The sequence below is a fragment of the Spea bombifrons genome, chromosome 5 (assembly GCF_027358695.1).
Source record: "Spea bombifrons isolate aSpeBom1 chromosome 5, aSpeBom1.2.pri, whole genome shotgun sequence".
In the NCBI taxonomy this organism is placed as follows: Eukaryota; Metazoa; Chordata; class Amphibia; order Anura; family Pelobatidae; genus Spea; species Spea bombifrons.
This window is the reverse complement of record NC_071091.1, coordinates 79,235,115-79,254,224: the sequence shown is the minus strand read 5'-3', so window position 1 is coordinate 79,254,224 and position 19,110 is coordinate 79,235,115. Positions and strand designations below refer to the sequence as shown.

Genomic DNA, 19,110 nt, shown 5'->3' with positions numbered 1-19,110 from the left:
GTTTTCTATAAGTATTTTCGTCATTAAGAATACGTAGAGCCTCTTTGAGGTAATACGTTCTGTCCATAATCACCGTAGCCCCTCCTTTGTCAGCAGCTTTAATGACTATTTGTTTATTATTTTTCAAGGACCTAAGGCTTTCCTGTTCGACTTTAGTTAGATTGTGTTGTCTCCTGTTTTTTTGTTCTATGTCATTGAACTCTTTAAGCAACATATCAGTAAAGACTTCAATGTGGACACTTTTATCCTGCTGTGGGAAAAATTTAGACCTAGGTTTTAAAGATGTGTGTATAAATGCATCTCCCTCATGAGATTTTGTAGTATTAGTATTTTCATTTTTTAAGAAAAATCTTTTTACTGTGAGTTTTCTCAGAAATTTTTGAGCATCTATGAACAAGTGGAAACTATTGGGTCCTTTGTTAGGTGCAAATTTAAGACCCTTATTTAAAAGGGATAATTCGTTCTGACTTAACTCATGTTTTGATAAATTAACTATTTCATTCTTTTTATGTTCTTTTTTGGATGTTAGTTTGTTACCCTTTCCTCTTGTTCCTCTGAGTATCTTGTAGCTTTTCTTTTCTTGACTGGGGAGCCCGTGTAAGCTGGAAAATTCCTCTCTCTGTCCTGGAATGTTGGATAGTGGGAATGGTCTATCTGTATGTGTCTTGTGTTTCGGGATTGCTCCCTGTCTAAAAAAGACTTCTTAAAGTCATTAGAAGTGTGTGGTTTATTGCTATCTTTATTTTGCCATACTGACGTTGTAGGTCTAGGTGAATATTGTCTAAAATTATCTCTTGTTGTAGAGTTGTCTTCTCTTTTTCTATATCTATCATTAGAGGAGTCCCTGATGTTCTCCCTATGTCTCTCTAAAGGTCGTCTAGTCCCTGTAACTAAAAAGTTACTGTGTTTATCTGCCGGTTTTCGTTTGTAACTATTGTACCTATTAATATTCTGTCTATTGTCATATTGGTTAAATCCCGATTTATATTGTGCATTATACTCTCTGGGTCTATATCTTTTATGGATATCTCCCTGATGATCTCTTTTATCTCTCTGCAATTTTTTACTTTTTACCTCTATTATGGAGGATTCCTGTTTTTGTATTTTCTCATTTATATTATCTTTTCTTCGTTTAATCTCCACTCCCTCAAACTTTTGATCAATCAATTTTTCTGTTTGTTGGATATTAACTTCTATATCGTTAAGACTATCTCGTTGAAAGTCTATTAATAATTGCATTAGTTCAAATGAACAATGATCTAAGATGTTATTCCATTTAGTCATAAATGGTCCATTCTCTTCCCCAAATGCTGGGTATTTCTGTATTCTGAGGCCTCTGGGTATCAATTTATGTGAGATATAATGTTCAAGAAATGTGACTTCCCACCATTTTTTTAATTCTTTTTCTGCTAATCTTTCTAATTTTTCAAACAATTCAAGTGAAACATGATTTTCATCATTAGTTTGTGAGAAGATGTTATTTAATTTTTGTGTCCTCATATCTCTTATGTTGGAATGAAGGCTACTGGAAAAAGCCATGTGTGTTCTGGAACTGGTGTTTATAGGTAGAGGAAAAACAATGTAATGCCAAAAGGAAAAGAAATAAACACCAGATAGTGAACGTGAAAATAAAGTATTAAAAAGGTACTTCCTCACTGTACTGCCGCAGCCTGCAATAACACTCCTCTTAGTGTTCAACAACGAGCAATCCAGAAATAGGCGCGCATGTACATATGTGGGACAAAAAATAAAGAATAATAGTGCAATAATGTGGGATTTAAAGTACAATATATGTGTGTAATATATGCACTCACAAAATTACAGAAGGTCAAAGGCTCTTCAGAATAAAATTCTTTCTTTATTTCTTCTTGTAACTAAAAAATCATAAAAGAGAACGGCCAATAGTGCAATATATTCTTGTAGTTCTTATAGGAGAATAAAAATGCACTTACAAGATGGTCGGTATTTTCAAGCACTTCATCTATAAGTCCGAAGATCAAAGTAATGAAGTCCAAAAGCAATAGATAGTCCTCGTGGGTAGTCCTCAACGCGTTTCGCCTATTGGCTTCCTCAGGAGAACAATTTCTTTCCGCAAAATTTTATTTCCGCAAAATTTTATAGTGTTCGTGGGTGTGGAGCGTCTATTTATATGCTTTGTATCCTTGTTCCGTGTTCCGTCCTTACTTCCGGGTTTGACGTCAGCGCGCTGTTTCCGTCGTTGCTTAGCAATCGTGACGCTTTAGTGATTCCTCCTTCCTATGTCTACGGCGTCTTCATGCGTCTCCTAGCAATCGGGACGCTGCCTCCTTTCGTTTTAAGAATAGAAGTCCTCCCCCTTCTGTTCGCCAGCTCTTCAGATCACAGTGGTATTACTCGAGCGAAAATGTCTAAAGAATCCTTAATATCGCTCGTATTCAGAAATGTTGAATGAAGGAGAGAGGGGATATATTAGGAGATTTATAGTGTATATAAATAGCAAAAAATAAGGATGGAGGACGGAACCATGGAAGTTGGAGAGTAGAAAAAGAGAGATAATATATGGTGTGTATATATAGAAATGTGATGTAACAGTTTGTCCACAGGGGGACTCATAAATAAATAGGGGTAATCATTAGCTTATGTAAATGTAGAGAGACATTATTTTATATGATAGATAGCTTAATTGTTAATTTATTAATTTATAGGAGATACATCAAAATGAAATCAAGATGGATAAGAATGGATGGAATGAGACAAGATTAATAAAATATGACTTGGATTTTAGTGACACTAAAAATACATAAGAAATTCATAAAAAATTAATTAAAATAAATTTTAAATTTTAAATAAATATATTAATTCATTTAAATATATTATTCAAAATAAATTATTTAAAATAAATAAATTAATTAGGCCCTATGTCTATCTGTCTAGTTCCCTTACAGATTTAAAGACCAGTATGTTAATATATATATGTTAAAAAATATATATTAAAAAATAAATATATATATTAAAAGATAAATAAATATATTAAAAGTTTATACTCAGTCAATAAAAGCAAGTATATCTAGATCAGTATTTAGGCCACCCTTTTTATATGTCTGAAATTTAAAAATCCATTCTGTCTCTTTTTTAGACAGTACTGTATTTATGTCACCTCCCCTCCAGTGAGTTTTTACAAGGTCAATCCCTAGAATTTTAAAGTCTGATAGTAAAAACATTGTGCATGTGTTACAGTGTCTAGGTACACTGTGTTTTATATTTGCATTCCGTATTCCCCCCAGATGTTCCAATATTCTAACTTTAAGTTCTCTTGTAGTACGTCCAATGTACTGTTGGCCGCACTTACATTCCAGTAGATATATCACATTTTTAGTATTGCAGTGAATGAAATGTTTTATTGGGTATTCTTTCCCTGTATTATTGCATTTAAAAACTGTGATTTTCTTTTGTTGGGTATTGCACGTTCTGCACACTTTACACCTCCCACATTTATGAAAACCCGGGGATTTATCCACTAGAAATTTCTGATGTTCTTTCGTATCATCTTCATTAGGTAGTAAGCTAGGTGCCAGAATAGTCTTTAAATTAGCTAGTTTTTTGTATATAATTTTCGGTTTGTCTGGGAGATGGCCCTGTAATATCTCATCTTCCTTTAGAATAGGCCAGCATCTATTTAATGCTTTCTTGATTTGGGGTGCTCTATCATTATATTGAGTTAGGAAGGAAAACTCATACCCGTCTTTATTTTTTTGTTTTTTGTTGTGGTTTATAAATTCTTCCCTTCTTTTTTTCTGTATACTATCGAAACTGTCTGTTAAAAGATCTTTTGGATAGTTTCTTTCTTCGAATTTGTCTAATAAAAGGTGGCTTTGTGTCATAAAATCTTCATCGTTGGTACAATTTCTGCGTACTCTGGTAATTTGTCCCTTGGGTATGTTTCTAAGCCAGCTAGGGTGGTGGCGACTAGAAAAATCAATAAAACCATTACCATCTGTGGGCTTAAAAAAAGTTTTGGTGTTTATTTTATTGTCTCTAATGAAAAGGGTAAGGTCAGACCCTTACCCTTTTCCAGGACAGAGAGAGGAATTTTCCAGCTTACACGGGCTCCCCAGTCAAGAAAAGAAAAGCTACAAGATACTCAGAGGAACAAGAGGAAAGGGCAACAAACTAACATCCAAAAAAGAACATAAAAAGAATGAAATAGTTAATTTATCAAAACATGAGTTAAGTCAGAACGAATTATCCCTTTTAAATAAGGGTCTTAAATTTGCACCTAACAAAGGACCCAATAGTTTCCACTTGTTCATAGATGCTCAAAAATTTCTGAGAAAACTCACAGTAAAAAGATTTTTCTTAAAAAATGAAAATACTAATACTACAAAATCTCATGAGGGAGATGCATTTATACACACATCTTTAAAACCTAGGTCTAAATTTTTCCCACAGCAGGATAAAAGTGTCCACATTGAAGTCTTTACTGATATGTTGCTTAAAGAGTTCAATGACATAGAACAAAAAAACAGGAGACAACACAATCTAACTAAAGTCGAACAGGAAAGCCTTAGGTCCTTGAAAAATAATAAACAAATAGTCATTAAAGCTGCTGACAAAGGAGGGGCTACGGTGATTATGGACAGAACGTATTACCTCAAAGAGGCTCTACGTATTCTTAATGACGAAAATACTTATAGAAAACTTCTAGTCAACCCTACAAGAACCTTTCAAGAGGACCTGAGAGTACTATTACAGGGGGGATATGATAACAAGGTACTTAATAAAAATGAGTTTAATTTTCTTGACACAAAATATCCAAAAATACCTATCTTTTATTTTCTACCGAAAATACATAAAAGTATGACAAACCCTCCCGGACGTCCAATCATAAGTGGAATTGACTCATTAACCAACAATGTATCACAATATGTAGATTTCTTTCTCCAGAAATACGTCATTAAAAGCCCCTCATATATAAAAGATACAACAGACATACTAAAGACTTTGGCCGACATAACATGGTCCACAGATTACATATGGGCAACAATGGACGTCACTTCACTTTATACGGTCATCCCTCATGAGTTAGGCATAGAGACCATTAAGAAAGCCCTTTTTTTAGACACTAATATGGATGAACTACAGAGTAATTTTATTACAGACTGTATACATTTTATTCTCACACATAATTATTTTTCTTTTAATGAGACTTTTTACTTACAGACATGTGGTACCGCAATGGGAACCAGATTCGCGCCGAGCTATGCAAATCTCTATGTGGCCGATTGGGAAGCCAATTATATTTGGAAAAACAACCCGTTCGGCGCGAATCTGGTTCTCTGGAAGAGGTACATTGACGACGTTCTTATAATATGGCAAGGTGATGTTCAAAATTTACATAATTTTATAGCATATACTAACAGAAATGAATATAATCTACACTTTACATCAAGCATTGACAAACAACAGATAGATTTTTTAGACCTTACCCTTTTCATTAGAGACAATAAAATAAACACCAAAACTTTTTTTAAGCCCACAGATGGTAATGGTTTTATTGATTTTTCTAGTCGCCACCACCCTAGCTGGCTTAGAAACATACCCAAGGGACAAATTACCAGAGTACGCAGAAATTGTACCAACGATGAAGATTTTATGACACAAAGCCACCTTTTATTAGACAAATTCGAAGAAAGAAACTATCCAAAAGATCTTTTAACAGACAGTTTCGATAGTATACAGAAAAAAAGAAGGGAAGAATTTATAAACCACAACAAAAAACAAAAAAATAAAGACGGGTATGAGTTTTCCTTCCTAACTCAATATAATGATAGAGCACCCCAAATCAAGAAAGCATTAAATAGATGCTGGCCTATTCTAAAGGAAGATGAGATATTACAGGGCCATCTCCCAGACAAACCGAAAATTATATACAAAAAACTAGCTAATTTAAAGACTATTCTGGCACCTAGCTTACTACCTAATGAAGATGATACGAAAGAACATCAGAAATTTCTAGTGGATAAATCCCCGGGTTTTCATAAATGTGGGAGGTGTAAAGTGTGCAGAACGTGCAATACCCAACAAAAGAAAATCACAGTTTTTAAATGCAATAATACAGGGAAAGAATACCCAATAAAACATTTCATTCACTGCAATACTAAAAATGTGATATATCTACTGGAATGTAAGTGCGGCCAACAGTACATTGGACGTACTACAAGAGAACTTAAAGTTAGAATATTGGAACATCTGGGGGGAATACGGAATGCAAATATAAAACACAGTGTACCTAGACACTGTAACACATGCACAATGTTTTTACTATCAGACTTTAAAATTCTAGGGATTGACCTTGTAAAAACTCACTGGAGGGGAGGTGACATAAATACAGTACTGTCTAAAAAAGAGACAGAATGGATTTTTAAATTTCAGACATATAAAAAGGGTGGCCTAAATACTGATCTAGATATACTTGCTTTTATTGACTGAGTATAAACTTTTAATATATTTATTTATCTTTTAATATATATATTTATTTTTTAATATATATTTTTTAACATATATATATTAACATACTGGTCTTTAAATCTGTAAGGGAACTAGACAGATAGACATAGGGCCTAATTAATTTATTTATTTTAAATAATTTATTTTGAATAATATATTTAAATGAATTAATATATTTATTTAAAATTTAAAATTTATTTTAATTAATTTTTAATGAATTTCTTATGTATTTTTAGTGTCACTAAAATCCAAGTCATATTTTATTAATCTTGTCTCATTCCATCCATTCTTATCCATCTTGATTTCATTTTGATGTATCTCCTATAAATTAATAAATTAACAATTAAGCTATCTATCATATAAAATAATGTCTCTCTACATTTACATAAGCTAATGATTACCCCTATTTATTTATGAGTCCCCCTGTGGACAAACTGTTACATCACATTTCTATATATACACACCATATATTATCTCTCTTTTTCTACTCTCCAACTTCCATGGTTCCGTCCTCCATCCTTATTTTTTGCTATTTATATACACTATAAATCTCCTAATATATCCCCTCTCTCCTTCATTCAACATTTCTGAATACGAGCGATATTAAGGATTCTTTAGACATTTTCGCTCGAGTAATACCACTGTGATCTGAAGAGCTGGCGAACAGAAGGGGGAGGACTTCTATTCTTAAAACGAAAGGAGGCAGCGTCCCGATTGCTAGGAGACGCATGAAGACGCCGTAGACATAGGAAGGAGGAATCACTAAAGCGTCACGATTGCTAAGCAACGACGGAAACAGCGCGCTGACGTCAAACCCGGAAGTAAGGACGGAACACGGAACAAGGATACAAAGCATATAAATAGACGCTCCACACCCACGAACACTATAAAATTTTGCGGAAATAAAATTTTGCGGAAAGAAATTGTTCTCCTGAGGAAGCCAATAGGCGAAACGCGTTGAGGACTACCCACGAGGACTATCTATTGCTTTTGGACTTCATTACTTTGATCTTCGGACTTATAGATGAAGTGCTTGAAAATACCGACCATCTTGTAAGTGCATTTTTATTCTCCTATAAGAACTACAAGAATATATTGCACTATTGGCCGTTCTCTTTTATGATTTTTTAGTTACAAGAAGAAATAAAGAAAGAATTTTATTCTGAAGAGCCTTTGACCTTCTGTAATTTTGTGAGTGCATATATTACACACATATATTGTACTTTAAATCCCACATTATTGCACTATTATTCTTTATTTTTTGTCCCACATATGTACATGCGCGCCTATTTCTGGATTGCTGGAATCTGGGTATGCCTGGGATCTGGGCATGATAGGAGTGTGATTGCTGTTAACAATCATATATAATATATTAATATTGTTATTGAATTTTTTTGTCCTATTTTGCTGTGTTACTTACTTTAAATAAAAGTGTGAGATTTTTTTATGGTGGGGGGTCATATTTGGTTTCGGACAGGTAAATGCTGGATTTTTGGTTTCAGTCCAGAATTTTCATTTCGTGCATCCCTAAGCCACACAATGAAGTGGTAGGCCTATACCACATCAATGTTTGGGTTAGTATACAGTGATACGAGTTATTCTGCACTATTATCAGTGTCTGGCTCAATGTATAGTGATAGGGATTACGCTGTACCACCGTCAATGTCTGCCTCAGTATATAGTGTTAGGTGTTATGCTGTACCCCCGTCAATGTCGGCCTCAGTATATAGTGATAGATGTTATGCTGTACCCCCATCAATGACTGCCTCAGTATATAATGATAGGTGTAATGCTGTACCACCGTCAATGTCTGCCTCAGTATATAATGATAACAGTAATGCTGTACCACCTTCACTGTCTGCGCCAGTATATAATGATAGAAGCTATGCAGTTTTAAAGTGTTTGTGTGTGGGGGGTGCCACATACAGGATCCGCCCCAGGTGCCAAATGCTCTAGGTACGCCCCTGCTGGGACCATCTGCAATGCAGCCGGTCAGAGGCTCTGTAGCTGCCGAAAATGGGGTTTGCCATAGAGCTCCTGCTCCTCACCAAGCCTCGTTCATACCCCACCATACAGTTGATAAACACACAAAAGAGGGCTCTGGTGGGGCTATGGGTGTCCGGCTTACTTAAGGTCAAAGTCAGTGGCACTCCTATGGTTCCTAGATATACAGTCCCAACGCATTGTTCTTTGATATCAACTGCTACGGTTAGATAGAGTGGAAGGATAAAACAAGATAAAACAAGATAAAAGAAGAGTCAATGTTTACATAGAAAAAAACTACACGCTTAAGCATGCTTATTTGCTGAATGTCTTTGACAAAGTCAATATGCAAGTAAGAATGTAGAAGCAGGCAATGGGGCAAAGCAGAGAATAGCCAGGTCCAGGGTTAATTCAGGCAGAGTTCAGGAATAGTCAGCAAACAAGCAAACGGTCCGATAACTGGCAGTAAGCTAAGCAATACAGGAATCACAAAGTGGGTTTGTACCACACAAGGGCTCTGAGCAAAGTAAGCGAGGGGTTTAAATACCTGACAGTCAGCCACTAAGCCACTAAGGATCCTGTAGATTGGGGGTGGAGCGACTCCACCCCCTAGATGATGTCAGCAAGCGGTGTCAGGAGGAAGGCATGGCTCTTCTGTCGCATGCACGCCATCCATACCAGTGCCTGCGCACCTCCGTCTGCCCTCCCGCGCCTGGAGCAAACGACGAGGAGAGAGCTGAGCCCTCCCATGCCGGGCGAGCGACACTGCCGGCAGAGGTAAGCGTCACAGAAAGTGCTGCTGAAATGACCAACATGTTTTAACACTATTTAAAAGCAGATATGTGAAGTATATAAATTGGGAATTCATCAAATGATATGGCTTAACCTGCCGCTTCATCAGTACCCCAATGTATAGATCTGTTTACTCATCAGATGGAGTAGTAACTGTTATTTTTTAAATGTTAACATTTTTTTTTGGTTGGTAAACCTTAACAAACATACCCTGTATTGTTTTGAATGAATACATGAAACAGACGCCCCCATGATTAGCAGTCCTCTGTAACGACTCCCCTTCTCACTCCTATCCTGACCCCCTATCTCCTCGTAACAGATTCCTGCACGTTCTTGGTGTAAAAGAAATGATCGTTGAGCCAATTAACAGTTTGATTACTGGTCATATTTACACCATTTCATAGGGGACGAGAATAATAGACTTCTGTGTTGGATATTCACAAGGCTAAGCTTTACTGGGTATGCCCTCGGGTTGAAATAAGGTCAAAGGTTAAATAAGCAAAGATGGGTGTCCTCCAAAACAGAAAACCAGGTTTCCTATATTAAATAGTTTTTATTAAAATAATATAAGACAATAGACAAGTCTTACATGATCTTGTTTCAATTAATTACATTTCATTTAACATTAGAGCATTCACACTTTGTAATAAAATATGCTAGAGAAGCACTAAATCCATATCTGTGTTAATGTACTTTATGTAACAGGTTTTTATATATTTATTTATTGGGTTTTTCCAACCTGCCTCATCATTTTGCTGTGTTTCACACTCTCATATTTTGTGAACTAATAATTGATTCTGTTTAATGATGTCATAACAACGCTCTTAGCTGTATGTAGGCTGCACATTCTATTGCACACACAGATAGCTTTTCAATGTGGATGCATTAACATGAAGCTGTTCCTGATAGGTTTTATTATTTGGGTTCTTTTGGTGTCATCTGAGAGCTCAGAACATGGAGGTGAGTTTATCGGTTATTACAGATAATTTGCCATCAAGCGCCTTAGGGATGATATACCGCAAAGATTATTATCATTAACTTTACAATTTATGGATGCTTTATAGTTTTACAGCTCATTCTATTATTATTAACTATTTAACTCTCCTTTTGTGCTTTTAAAACAGGTTAATGCCTATAATTGTCAGTTTTAAAAACTAAGACCTTTAATAATATGTGTTATTCATAGTAGATTATTCATGTTCTGTGGATACCAATCAAATGAAATTTCACAGATTAAGGTGACATGTTTATTAAATAACATTTTGTTTTTATTTCAGTCTGTGGAAACAGACCCCTAGCGGAGGATTTCCGCGGCTCCCGCGTGGTGGGGGGAAAGGATGCCCAGCCTGGTAACTGGCCCTGGGCAGTGAGTGTCCAGGAGGACATTGACAACGAGTATTTTCATTTATGCGGCGGTGTTGTCCTGAATAATTTGTGGGTTCTCACAGCTGCCCATTGCTTCAAAGATCGCGGCAAGTAAGTAACTTAAATAGTTTTATGGGAGAATATGCAGAGCTCCATTGATTTAGAAGGTGGTGGGCCTGTGTGCTTTGTGTTCCAACTAATTGGGATCTTTTAGTAGAAACAGTTAACAGAAATCCAGAACCATAGTCATCCATTCTTTAGGAGAACCCATGAGCATGCTTATTTTTAAGCTAACTAATTATTAATTAAGCTAACGGAGGCTTGTGACAACGAAAATGGCATACATTTCGGTCAATATGGGATTTATTAATGCCTGGAAAAGTAAATTCACTGATAAAATGTACTTTGGTTTGTTCAGTGACTATTATACCTGGAGACTTGTGTTTGGCGCCAACCAACTTTCCGACATGGGGACAAAGGCTCAGATCCGAAATATAAAAGAAAAGATTCAACATGAGAAATACGACCCGGAAACGGAGAGTAATGACATCACCTTGCTCAGGCTGAATAAGCCTATAATATTTGACGACTACACTCAGCCAGCGTGTCTCCCTGCCAAACAAGCCATTCTGGATAAAATGGACGAATGCTACATCGCAGGCTGGGGGGTCCTTAAAGAAGCCTGTAAGTATCCATAGATTTATCCATAGATTTTATCCATAGATTTTATATATACAAATAGGCTCACTGTGCTGATCTTCCTCTATCCATGGATTGGGCCTTTGTGGCACCTTTCTGGACCTTGGGGTCTGGCCCCATTGTAAGCTTTAGGGCCAGGTCGCCAAGGGTGATGGAAGGAGCATGGGGTGGGAGGGGGCCCCCAAGACTTCTGAGGCCAGCCCTGTATCTGATAACTCTTTTATTCATCAGCCACTGAAACATCGGACATCCTCCAGGAAGCTCCTGTGAATTTAATTCCAGTGGAGCGCTGCAACCGTCCAACCTGGTACAATGGAGCTTTGGGTGACTACAACTTGTGTGCTGGATATGAACAGGGTGGTATTGACAGTTGCCAGGTAAGCCCTTTGTTGTCCTCATTCCCTTCTAACTCAGTGATGATACATTGTTAATGTTTTTAACATCCTGGACAGTGTTTGTTTCATAAAAGCTGTGCAGATAACAGCTGAGGTTGTAGTAATTATGAATAGTTTTCTTAAGAAATGCTTTCTTTTTTTGACACAGGGTGACAGTGGCGGACCTTTGATGTGCAAAAAAAGCAAAGCCAAGTTCTTCACCGTGGTTGGCATAACCAGCTGGGGCTCCGGCTGTGGCCAGAAGCAAAACCCTGGAGTGTACACCTCTACCCAGTATTACCTCGAGTGGATCTCTAAACACATGTCCGAGGGCAAGAAGCCTGCATCCAAATCTATGAAGATGAAGGCTGCGAAAAAAATCTGGCCAAAATTAGCTGAGGAACTCAGCAAAGCTGGCATGAAAGGCCATTAATTGTTTGGTGCTCTGAAAGTAGAAGAATCAAATCTGAACCATCTTTTCACCAGAGAATCATCACCATTACATGTCAGCAATGTGTAGATTAGAATTAGTAGATAAATAAATAGAAATGCATGAATAAGCCGTGTACTTGTGATGAACATGGAATGTTGTGGATGTGTATTGTTAGGGCAGACTATGTAACTATGTAAATATGTAACTATGTAATTAATAATCTACCAAGTCAAGCAGGTGTTTGAGGCATATTTGATGTTGTACAGATTTGTGAATTCTGTATGTGTGAGATAGAAAAAGAGAATATTTTTAAATCGGAGACTTCTGATGTTCAGGTTCAATGAAATTACACTATGTAGACAACCTCTGTCCGCAGCAAACACCCAAATGACAGAGAGTTCTGGGTAGCCTACACCGGGAAGTTCACAGTTAGACTCCTTGCCAATTACCACTTAATTGGTTACCCTACACATTTTTAACCAAAATAATTATATTATTAAGACTCTGTGATATACTCACTGAAATCCCCAAGCTGTAAGGTCAGGATGACATATAATATAATTTCAATAGAAATTAAAAATACTCTTTTAAACTCAGATGCTTTTATTGAATACAGATATTCTACTACACTGTTTTATAAAAGGTTTGGTCTACAAAACAATCATAACCCCCACAATAGTTTTTTTTATCTGTAATTTTGTGTCAAAGTTGTGCTTCAAAGTATATTGTGTAGTAATAAAAAAACATGATTCAATAAATAAAAATAATTGAAACATGAAACCAATTATCTTCTTAAAAGTCCACCTTAATTAAAGCACCAATGTTGACCCGATCCCGATTTCCGTGTGAGTTTGTGGACTTTTGATGAGACTAATCTGCCCCAGCAGCTTTCTAAGAAGTGTAAAAAGTCTGCAAAGTACACGGTGGAGGTTAACAAATGTAAACTCTGATCAAGATAAACTACAGGCCCTTTCTGAACCTGAACCTGCTCAAACCACTGGCTCATAACACATTTGTTTCTAAAGGTCTCAAGGAGACCATATTCTCACTCACATTCATAGCACATTCTTCTGAAGATCTAAGGAACTCATCGGAGATATGTTGAGACCCAAAGCACCTGGGATTGGGTTAGTAATATTTCTGTCTGTTGTTGTCTGTCTCCCACAATAACATCTTGCTGTTCAGCCAGTCTGTAGCTAGACTCTAGTCATATGATTTATTTAATATGTGCTCATTGAGATATATTTGTGTTCCTGCTCCCTCTTAACCATTTATACTTTCATGTCTAGAGTAGCATACCCCAATCCTCTAGATTAGTGGGCTTGTTTGAGAGGGACCTTTTGTTTTCTAATTGTTATGTGATGCACTACATGTTTATTTTATTGTCTAATAAAGCATTGCAGAATATGATGGTACTATACTGAGCAATACAAAATAAAATCATAATAATAGTAGTAATAATAATAAAATAATAAGAATTTATGTTAATGTATATTTTTATTTGTTTTTGCAATGTGTGTTAAAAAGAGCAAAGAAGAACTCAAAATAGGGAGGAAACATGGTACATTGAGAGAATCATTGTGTCAATGTTTTCATTCATTGTATCATTGTACAGTGCTATGGAATATGATGGCGCTATGTAAAAAGAAAATTAATGTTCAAACTTCTATACAATACAGCAAATCAATGTCCCTATATGAACAAAAACTTTTATTTATAAAGTGTCAGCAGATTAGAGCTGTTACAATCCGTGGGATAAATTAAAATCATACACAATAATAAACTGGTAGAAAACGAGAAGAGGACAGATGATCTGTTGCAGTTGTTGATCGAGAGAAAGAAATAAAAAACATTTTTGATTAATGATAACACATACCTTGCACAATCCATCCAACACAACTCTCCCACTTTGGGATAGATTCTCACCAGTCTATGGGGAACCTTGTACCTCCTCATAATAACGTTATTTGGGATTTCCAACATAGTTGGATTTGGGGCTAGTGCAGGGATTTTTGTTACCCAAGGCAAAAACTAATTTAGCTAACCCCTTGGCTCCACCCCTTGTATACCACCCTCGGGGATAGAGTCATATGAGTGGATGATACACATGACTCCCCCTGCGTTGACAGGCATAGATTACAGATCACACACCCCAAAGACCATCCCTTGCACCAAAATGAACATTTTGGACCGAAACTGAAAATTCAGCATTCACTTGGCCAAAACTGGGGGGAAAAAAACAAACTTTAAAATACTTTATTAAAAGTAACACAACAAAATTAGGCAAGAAAAATCAATAACAATATATATATATATATATACATATATATAATTAACAGCAATCACAATCCTATCATGCCCAGGTTCTAGCATGTGCTGGCTGACTTAGCATGATAGGAGTGTGATTGCTGTTTGCTATATATATATATATATATATATATATATATATTAATACTCTTATTGAATTTTTCTTTCCAATTTTGGTGTGTAATTTACTTTTAATAAAAGTGTTGTTAACACACCAAAGTTGGACAAAAAAAAAATTATTGATAACAGCAATCACACTCCTATCATGCCTAGGCAGTCAGTACATGCTAGAATCTGGGCATGATAGGAATGTGATTTCAGCCTCCCTATGCCATGCTTACACACTTACACATCCATGCTATCTGAAACCCTCATTCACAAACATTCAGCATAAACTACAGCATAACACCCATCACTCTCATACACTTACTAATCCACTCTCCCTGAATATTTTCCTACCTTTCCTCTGTCACTGTCGCTTTTCCTCCTCTTCTTCATTCTTCCTCCTCTTTTTCTTCTGTGTCCTGTACTTCCAGTGCAGACAGAGAGCGCGGAAGACGGTGGGCATGGCTTCAGTGTTGTGCGTCGGGATTTGATTTCAAGTCCTGACGCACAGCCACAGTTGCCGCGCACTTCGTTTTTGGAGGCGTGCCAGCACCCTTCAGTGAGCGGCACCATGGGCGGACCGTCCTCGCCAGATACGTTACCAGCACGACAGCCAGTCCCGCTTGCAGCTGCTTAGTTTTAAACTTTGCGGCTGCAATGAATGTTCGTCTGCCGGCCGTCTGGCCGGCCCGGATTCAGAGTGACCTGCCCAGCCTGCCCCTCCAAATTACAATCCTCACAATTTGCAAACAAAATAACGTAAGGTACTTATGCAATCTTTAAATCTTTAAAGCGTCTATTGCCGGCACCCAGCCCACAGTGCTCACGCGTGCTACCTTAATGTTGGGCTGGTTAGGGAGATCCTGCAGGCTGCAGCTGCTGATCGGGCGGGCGTGCGCCCCCTCGGAGCTGCGGCCGAGTCGAGTGTCACACTCTACCTACGGCCCTGGCTTGTAGACAGGGTTGGACACATACAGAACCCATGTTAATCTTCATAAGACTTGTTTCTCTTGATTTTTGACAACCACAGCACAAAGCACCATGCATGTCTCTCTGTTAATTAGACCAACCCATGTGGCTTGTTTTCTCTTCTGAGTTCAGGGGAACAGAGTTTGCAGATTTATAAAACATTCTGCCTGCACTTTGTAGGCCGCTTTTGCTTGTGGGACACACAGTATCTTGAATACTTAAATCTTATCTTTTGAAAAGATTAAAAACATTAATATTACCTTCTTTGCATTACCTTTGCATTTGTTATATTATTTGAAAATCCAATTTAGACATATCCCATTTAAAAGGTGCTGTGCCTTCTAATAATTTGGTATGTTGTTTACCCTTCAAGCCGTAGACATTTTAGTATTTTAGACAAGGGTTTGCTCACGTCCTCAGTACCACAATGCATGTGGTTTCTAAAACAAACTTGGGACGATTCATCCTTGTTTATTTTTAATGCTCAGCAATAACATTCCCTGCCAAGGAGGTCAAATGAAAAGTTCCAAGTTTCATTTACGGAGGCCACCTAACGAGTGCCTTCATCTTTTTTGTTTGTGAGTAGCCTGGGTTTCCAGCAAGCTATGGTGTGCATCTGAACAGATGTACACAGGGCCTGCTGCTTGCTTCCTGTGGCTAGCTCATTGATTAGCACATTTTTGAAATTATTGGGTAAGTTTCCATTCCGGAGATACAGCCATCACAAATGATTCGATAGCAATCCTCACATTACCTTTCTTTACTACTTAACAATTTTAATAATAATAATACAGATAATACCATATTTGCCTGAATATAAGACGACCCTATAGGAAAAAAGTTTTACTAGTAAATATTAATTCATGTAAACTATTTTTTCACATTTAATAAAAGCTATGATTGAGAAAAATATTGTTTTTTGTTTTTATTTCCTTTTATTTGCCAATCTGCCCCCCTAGTTATGCACATCTGCCCCCAGGCTTGCCACTTTGCCTCCCTCCTTTTTATACCCTCCTATTTGCCACTCTGCCTCCCTGATATGCCTTATACCCTCCTATATGCCACTCTGCCCCATGATATGCCCTTTAACCCCCTTTATGCCACTCTGCCTCCAGAAATGCCTTTTAACCCCCTATGTGCCACACTACTGACATTCCGCTCCAACATTTGTATTATATACAAGCTACTTTTGAAAGTAATTAATGAATATATAATGGTGAGAACACTTCGGAGCTAAAACCCCTGTCTCAATGTCTCTACCCTCAAGTGATATGTCCCAATCCTACCCCTTAAATTCTCCCAAGTTTTACTCACTCCAAATCTGTAAATTACTGTTCCTACTCCAAGACCCTGTATAGCGATGTCTGCCGGAAGTTATCATGGTACTATTATATATTTATGGATGTGTAGTGTAGCAGTGCTGCATGGTATACACTCAACCCAGAATTAAGTCACTTCAAAAAATGGTAAATCCATTTTTGTTATTGTATAAAATAATGAATTGTTGACCCTAAGTGTATGGGGAATATGTAACCACAACAACAAACCGAAACTGAACTATTGTTTAATTTCAATGTAATATTTACTGTAAAAAAGACGGTCTGCACAATACTTGCCAAAAATCTAAGAATCCAAACTGAGATTTAAAGAATAACAAAAAAGTGAAATAAAAACATATTTTGATTGGCTTCATCCCTCTGAAGTATATGAGACCACTGCCACCAATAAATGAATTTTACTGCAGCCTGTGCTGGAGACTCGCATTTACTGAGAACTGATGGATTTATTGGCAACCAATTTGGCTAAATAATATATAACATTTTAAAACAGCAATCCAGGGAAATACAATTTCTATTCCAATAACAAAAAAGGTAAAAAAAAGTTCACTGGTGTTCAATTTTTGGCCCAGACACTTGGCCGCCATGAAAAAGACAATGTTTGCCTTATAAAACACAGTTCACAAAAAACACATGACTATAAAAACGGGAGACTGGGAAAAAATATATATTTTTACTCGATAAAAAAAAATCTCTGTAAATGACTTTATTCTAATGACTGAAAAAGTATCATTATTGTGTTCTTTGGCATTGGAGTTTTACAGTACAAAAATTATAACACACAAGAATCTTGTACAAAAATACATTGTTTTAAAAAGCTTTTAAAAAGTATATTCCAACAACTATGACACTACATATCTGTATTATTATTTTTCTAAAATGCAGTTTGGGACTTAGTAATATAAAACTGTCGTGATAAAAGATTCTTCAACCCTTTATGGTAATACGCCATTGTTTTCAAGGCATGTTTGAAATGCATAGATATTGAATAAGAAACGTTGCAATCAATATTGTCCATATTCATCTGTATACTGTCCCAAAAACACTGAGAGACACCTGTTAGCAGTCTAAATCCAGATAATCGCGGCGTAACAGGAAGATTAAGGATCTTCGTGCTGAATTTTATGTGGTCTGAGTTTCAGTGCTTGCTCCTTTCACCATTCTTGCGAAGCATAGTCTTTATTTTAAAGCGTTCTCTTCTTTGAATGGTTAAACTCTTTGAAGAACTCCAAAGTTATGATGCTTGTGACGACTGACCTGATGTTTATAATAAAAAAAAAAATGTAGATTGTTATTAATTTGGCAGCATTTATCTTAAAGAAACATTATTTTTTTAAACAATGAAAACATTACTCAAGTAATTAAGTTTATTCACTGAACCCATGGCATTAGTAGGATTTTTCAAGATTTGCTTCACTTTTGTGTAAAAAAAGGGATACATCTTTTTATGTGCAATTATTCATTTACTTGTAGATGTCAGTTACATTCACTCGCAGCTAAAAAGACCTGTCAAACATTAGCAAGCAATCAGATGCCCTTAGCTGCTGCATAGTTTGCATGTTTAAGAATACTTGTTTAAATTTAACTTCAGTATTTGGTCCATTTTATATATCAAGATATAGATCCCACTTTCTGAACAGGTTTATTTCCATCCAGACCCTAGAAGGCAATCGCTACAATTAATGTAACGTTGTAGCTTGAGACTGTTGTTACACATTCTTCATAACATTGGAGGGGGTGTACAAAGTTAATCTCATTGTTATTAAAGTAGCTGAAAAGTGTAAATGAGTGGTGTTCTTCAAATGGACATAAAAAGTTAATGTATTTTTTTTTCCAGAAAGGTTTTAATTCACGTTAACTTCAATTAATTGTTAAAACTTAAAAAAACAGCTTTCCGCTGTGACCTTGTGCTGAGCCGGAAGTTCTTTAACCAGCATGGAGCTACTAGGTGCATACTTCAATTTAGCAACATGTAGTAATTGTGGTAATATTATGTATGGGGTAACAGGGCAGCTCTCGTTGTAAGGTATTTACGAACTTAATACACAGTGGAAATAAAAAGTAAATTAACCCTTTGGAATTACCTGGTTTGCTGCATTAATTGTTCATGTGATCTGATCTACATCTAAGTCACAAGTATAGACAAACACAATGTGTTTAAGCTAGTAACACACAAACAGGGCCGGCCCAAGGCAAAATGACGCCTGGGGCGAATTTTAAAATGCCGCCCCCCCCATTATCTACCCCCCCCCCTTGTACT

At 36.6% G+C, this 19,110-nt stretch overlaps 2 protein-coding genes across 2 annotated transcripts in view; one reads left to right on the top strand and one right to left on the bottom strand.

Moving 5' to 3' along the window:
- The first annotated feature begins 4,464 nt into the window (after positions 1 to 4,464).
- LOC128497720 (acrosin-like) lies at positions 4,465 to 12,252 on the top strand. The gene is made up of 6 exons (XM_053467882.1): positions 4,465 to 4,749; positions 5,200 to 5,356; positions 10,539 to 10,737; positions 11,045 to 11,310; positions 11,557 to 11,702; positions 11,869 to 12,252. The coding sequence occupies exons 1-6, from the start codon at positions 4,465 to 4,467 to the stop codon at positions 12,130 to 12,132; spliced, it is 1,317 nt and encodes a 438-aa protein (XP_053323857.1). The 3' UTR covers positions 12,133 to 12,252.
- Positions 12,253 to 17,073: 4,821 nt separating this feature from the next.
- COLEC12 (collectin subfamily member 12) overlaps positions 17,074 to 19,110 on the bottom strand; it is a 58,021-nt gene continuing 55,984 nt past the window's right edge. Inside the window, exon 10 of the mRNA XM_053467063.1 lies at positions 17,074 to 18,107. Coding sequence (XP_053323038.1) covers positions 18,085 to 18,107 — 23 coding nt within the window. The 3' untranslated portion in view covers positions 17,074 to 18,084. The remainder of the gene's footprint in view (positions 18,108 to 19,110) is intronic.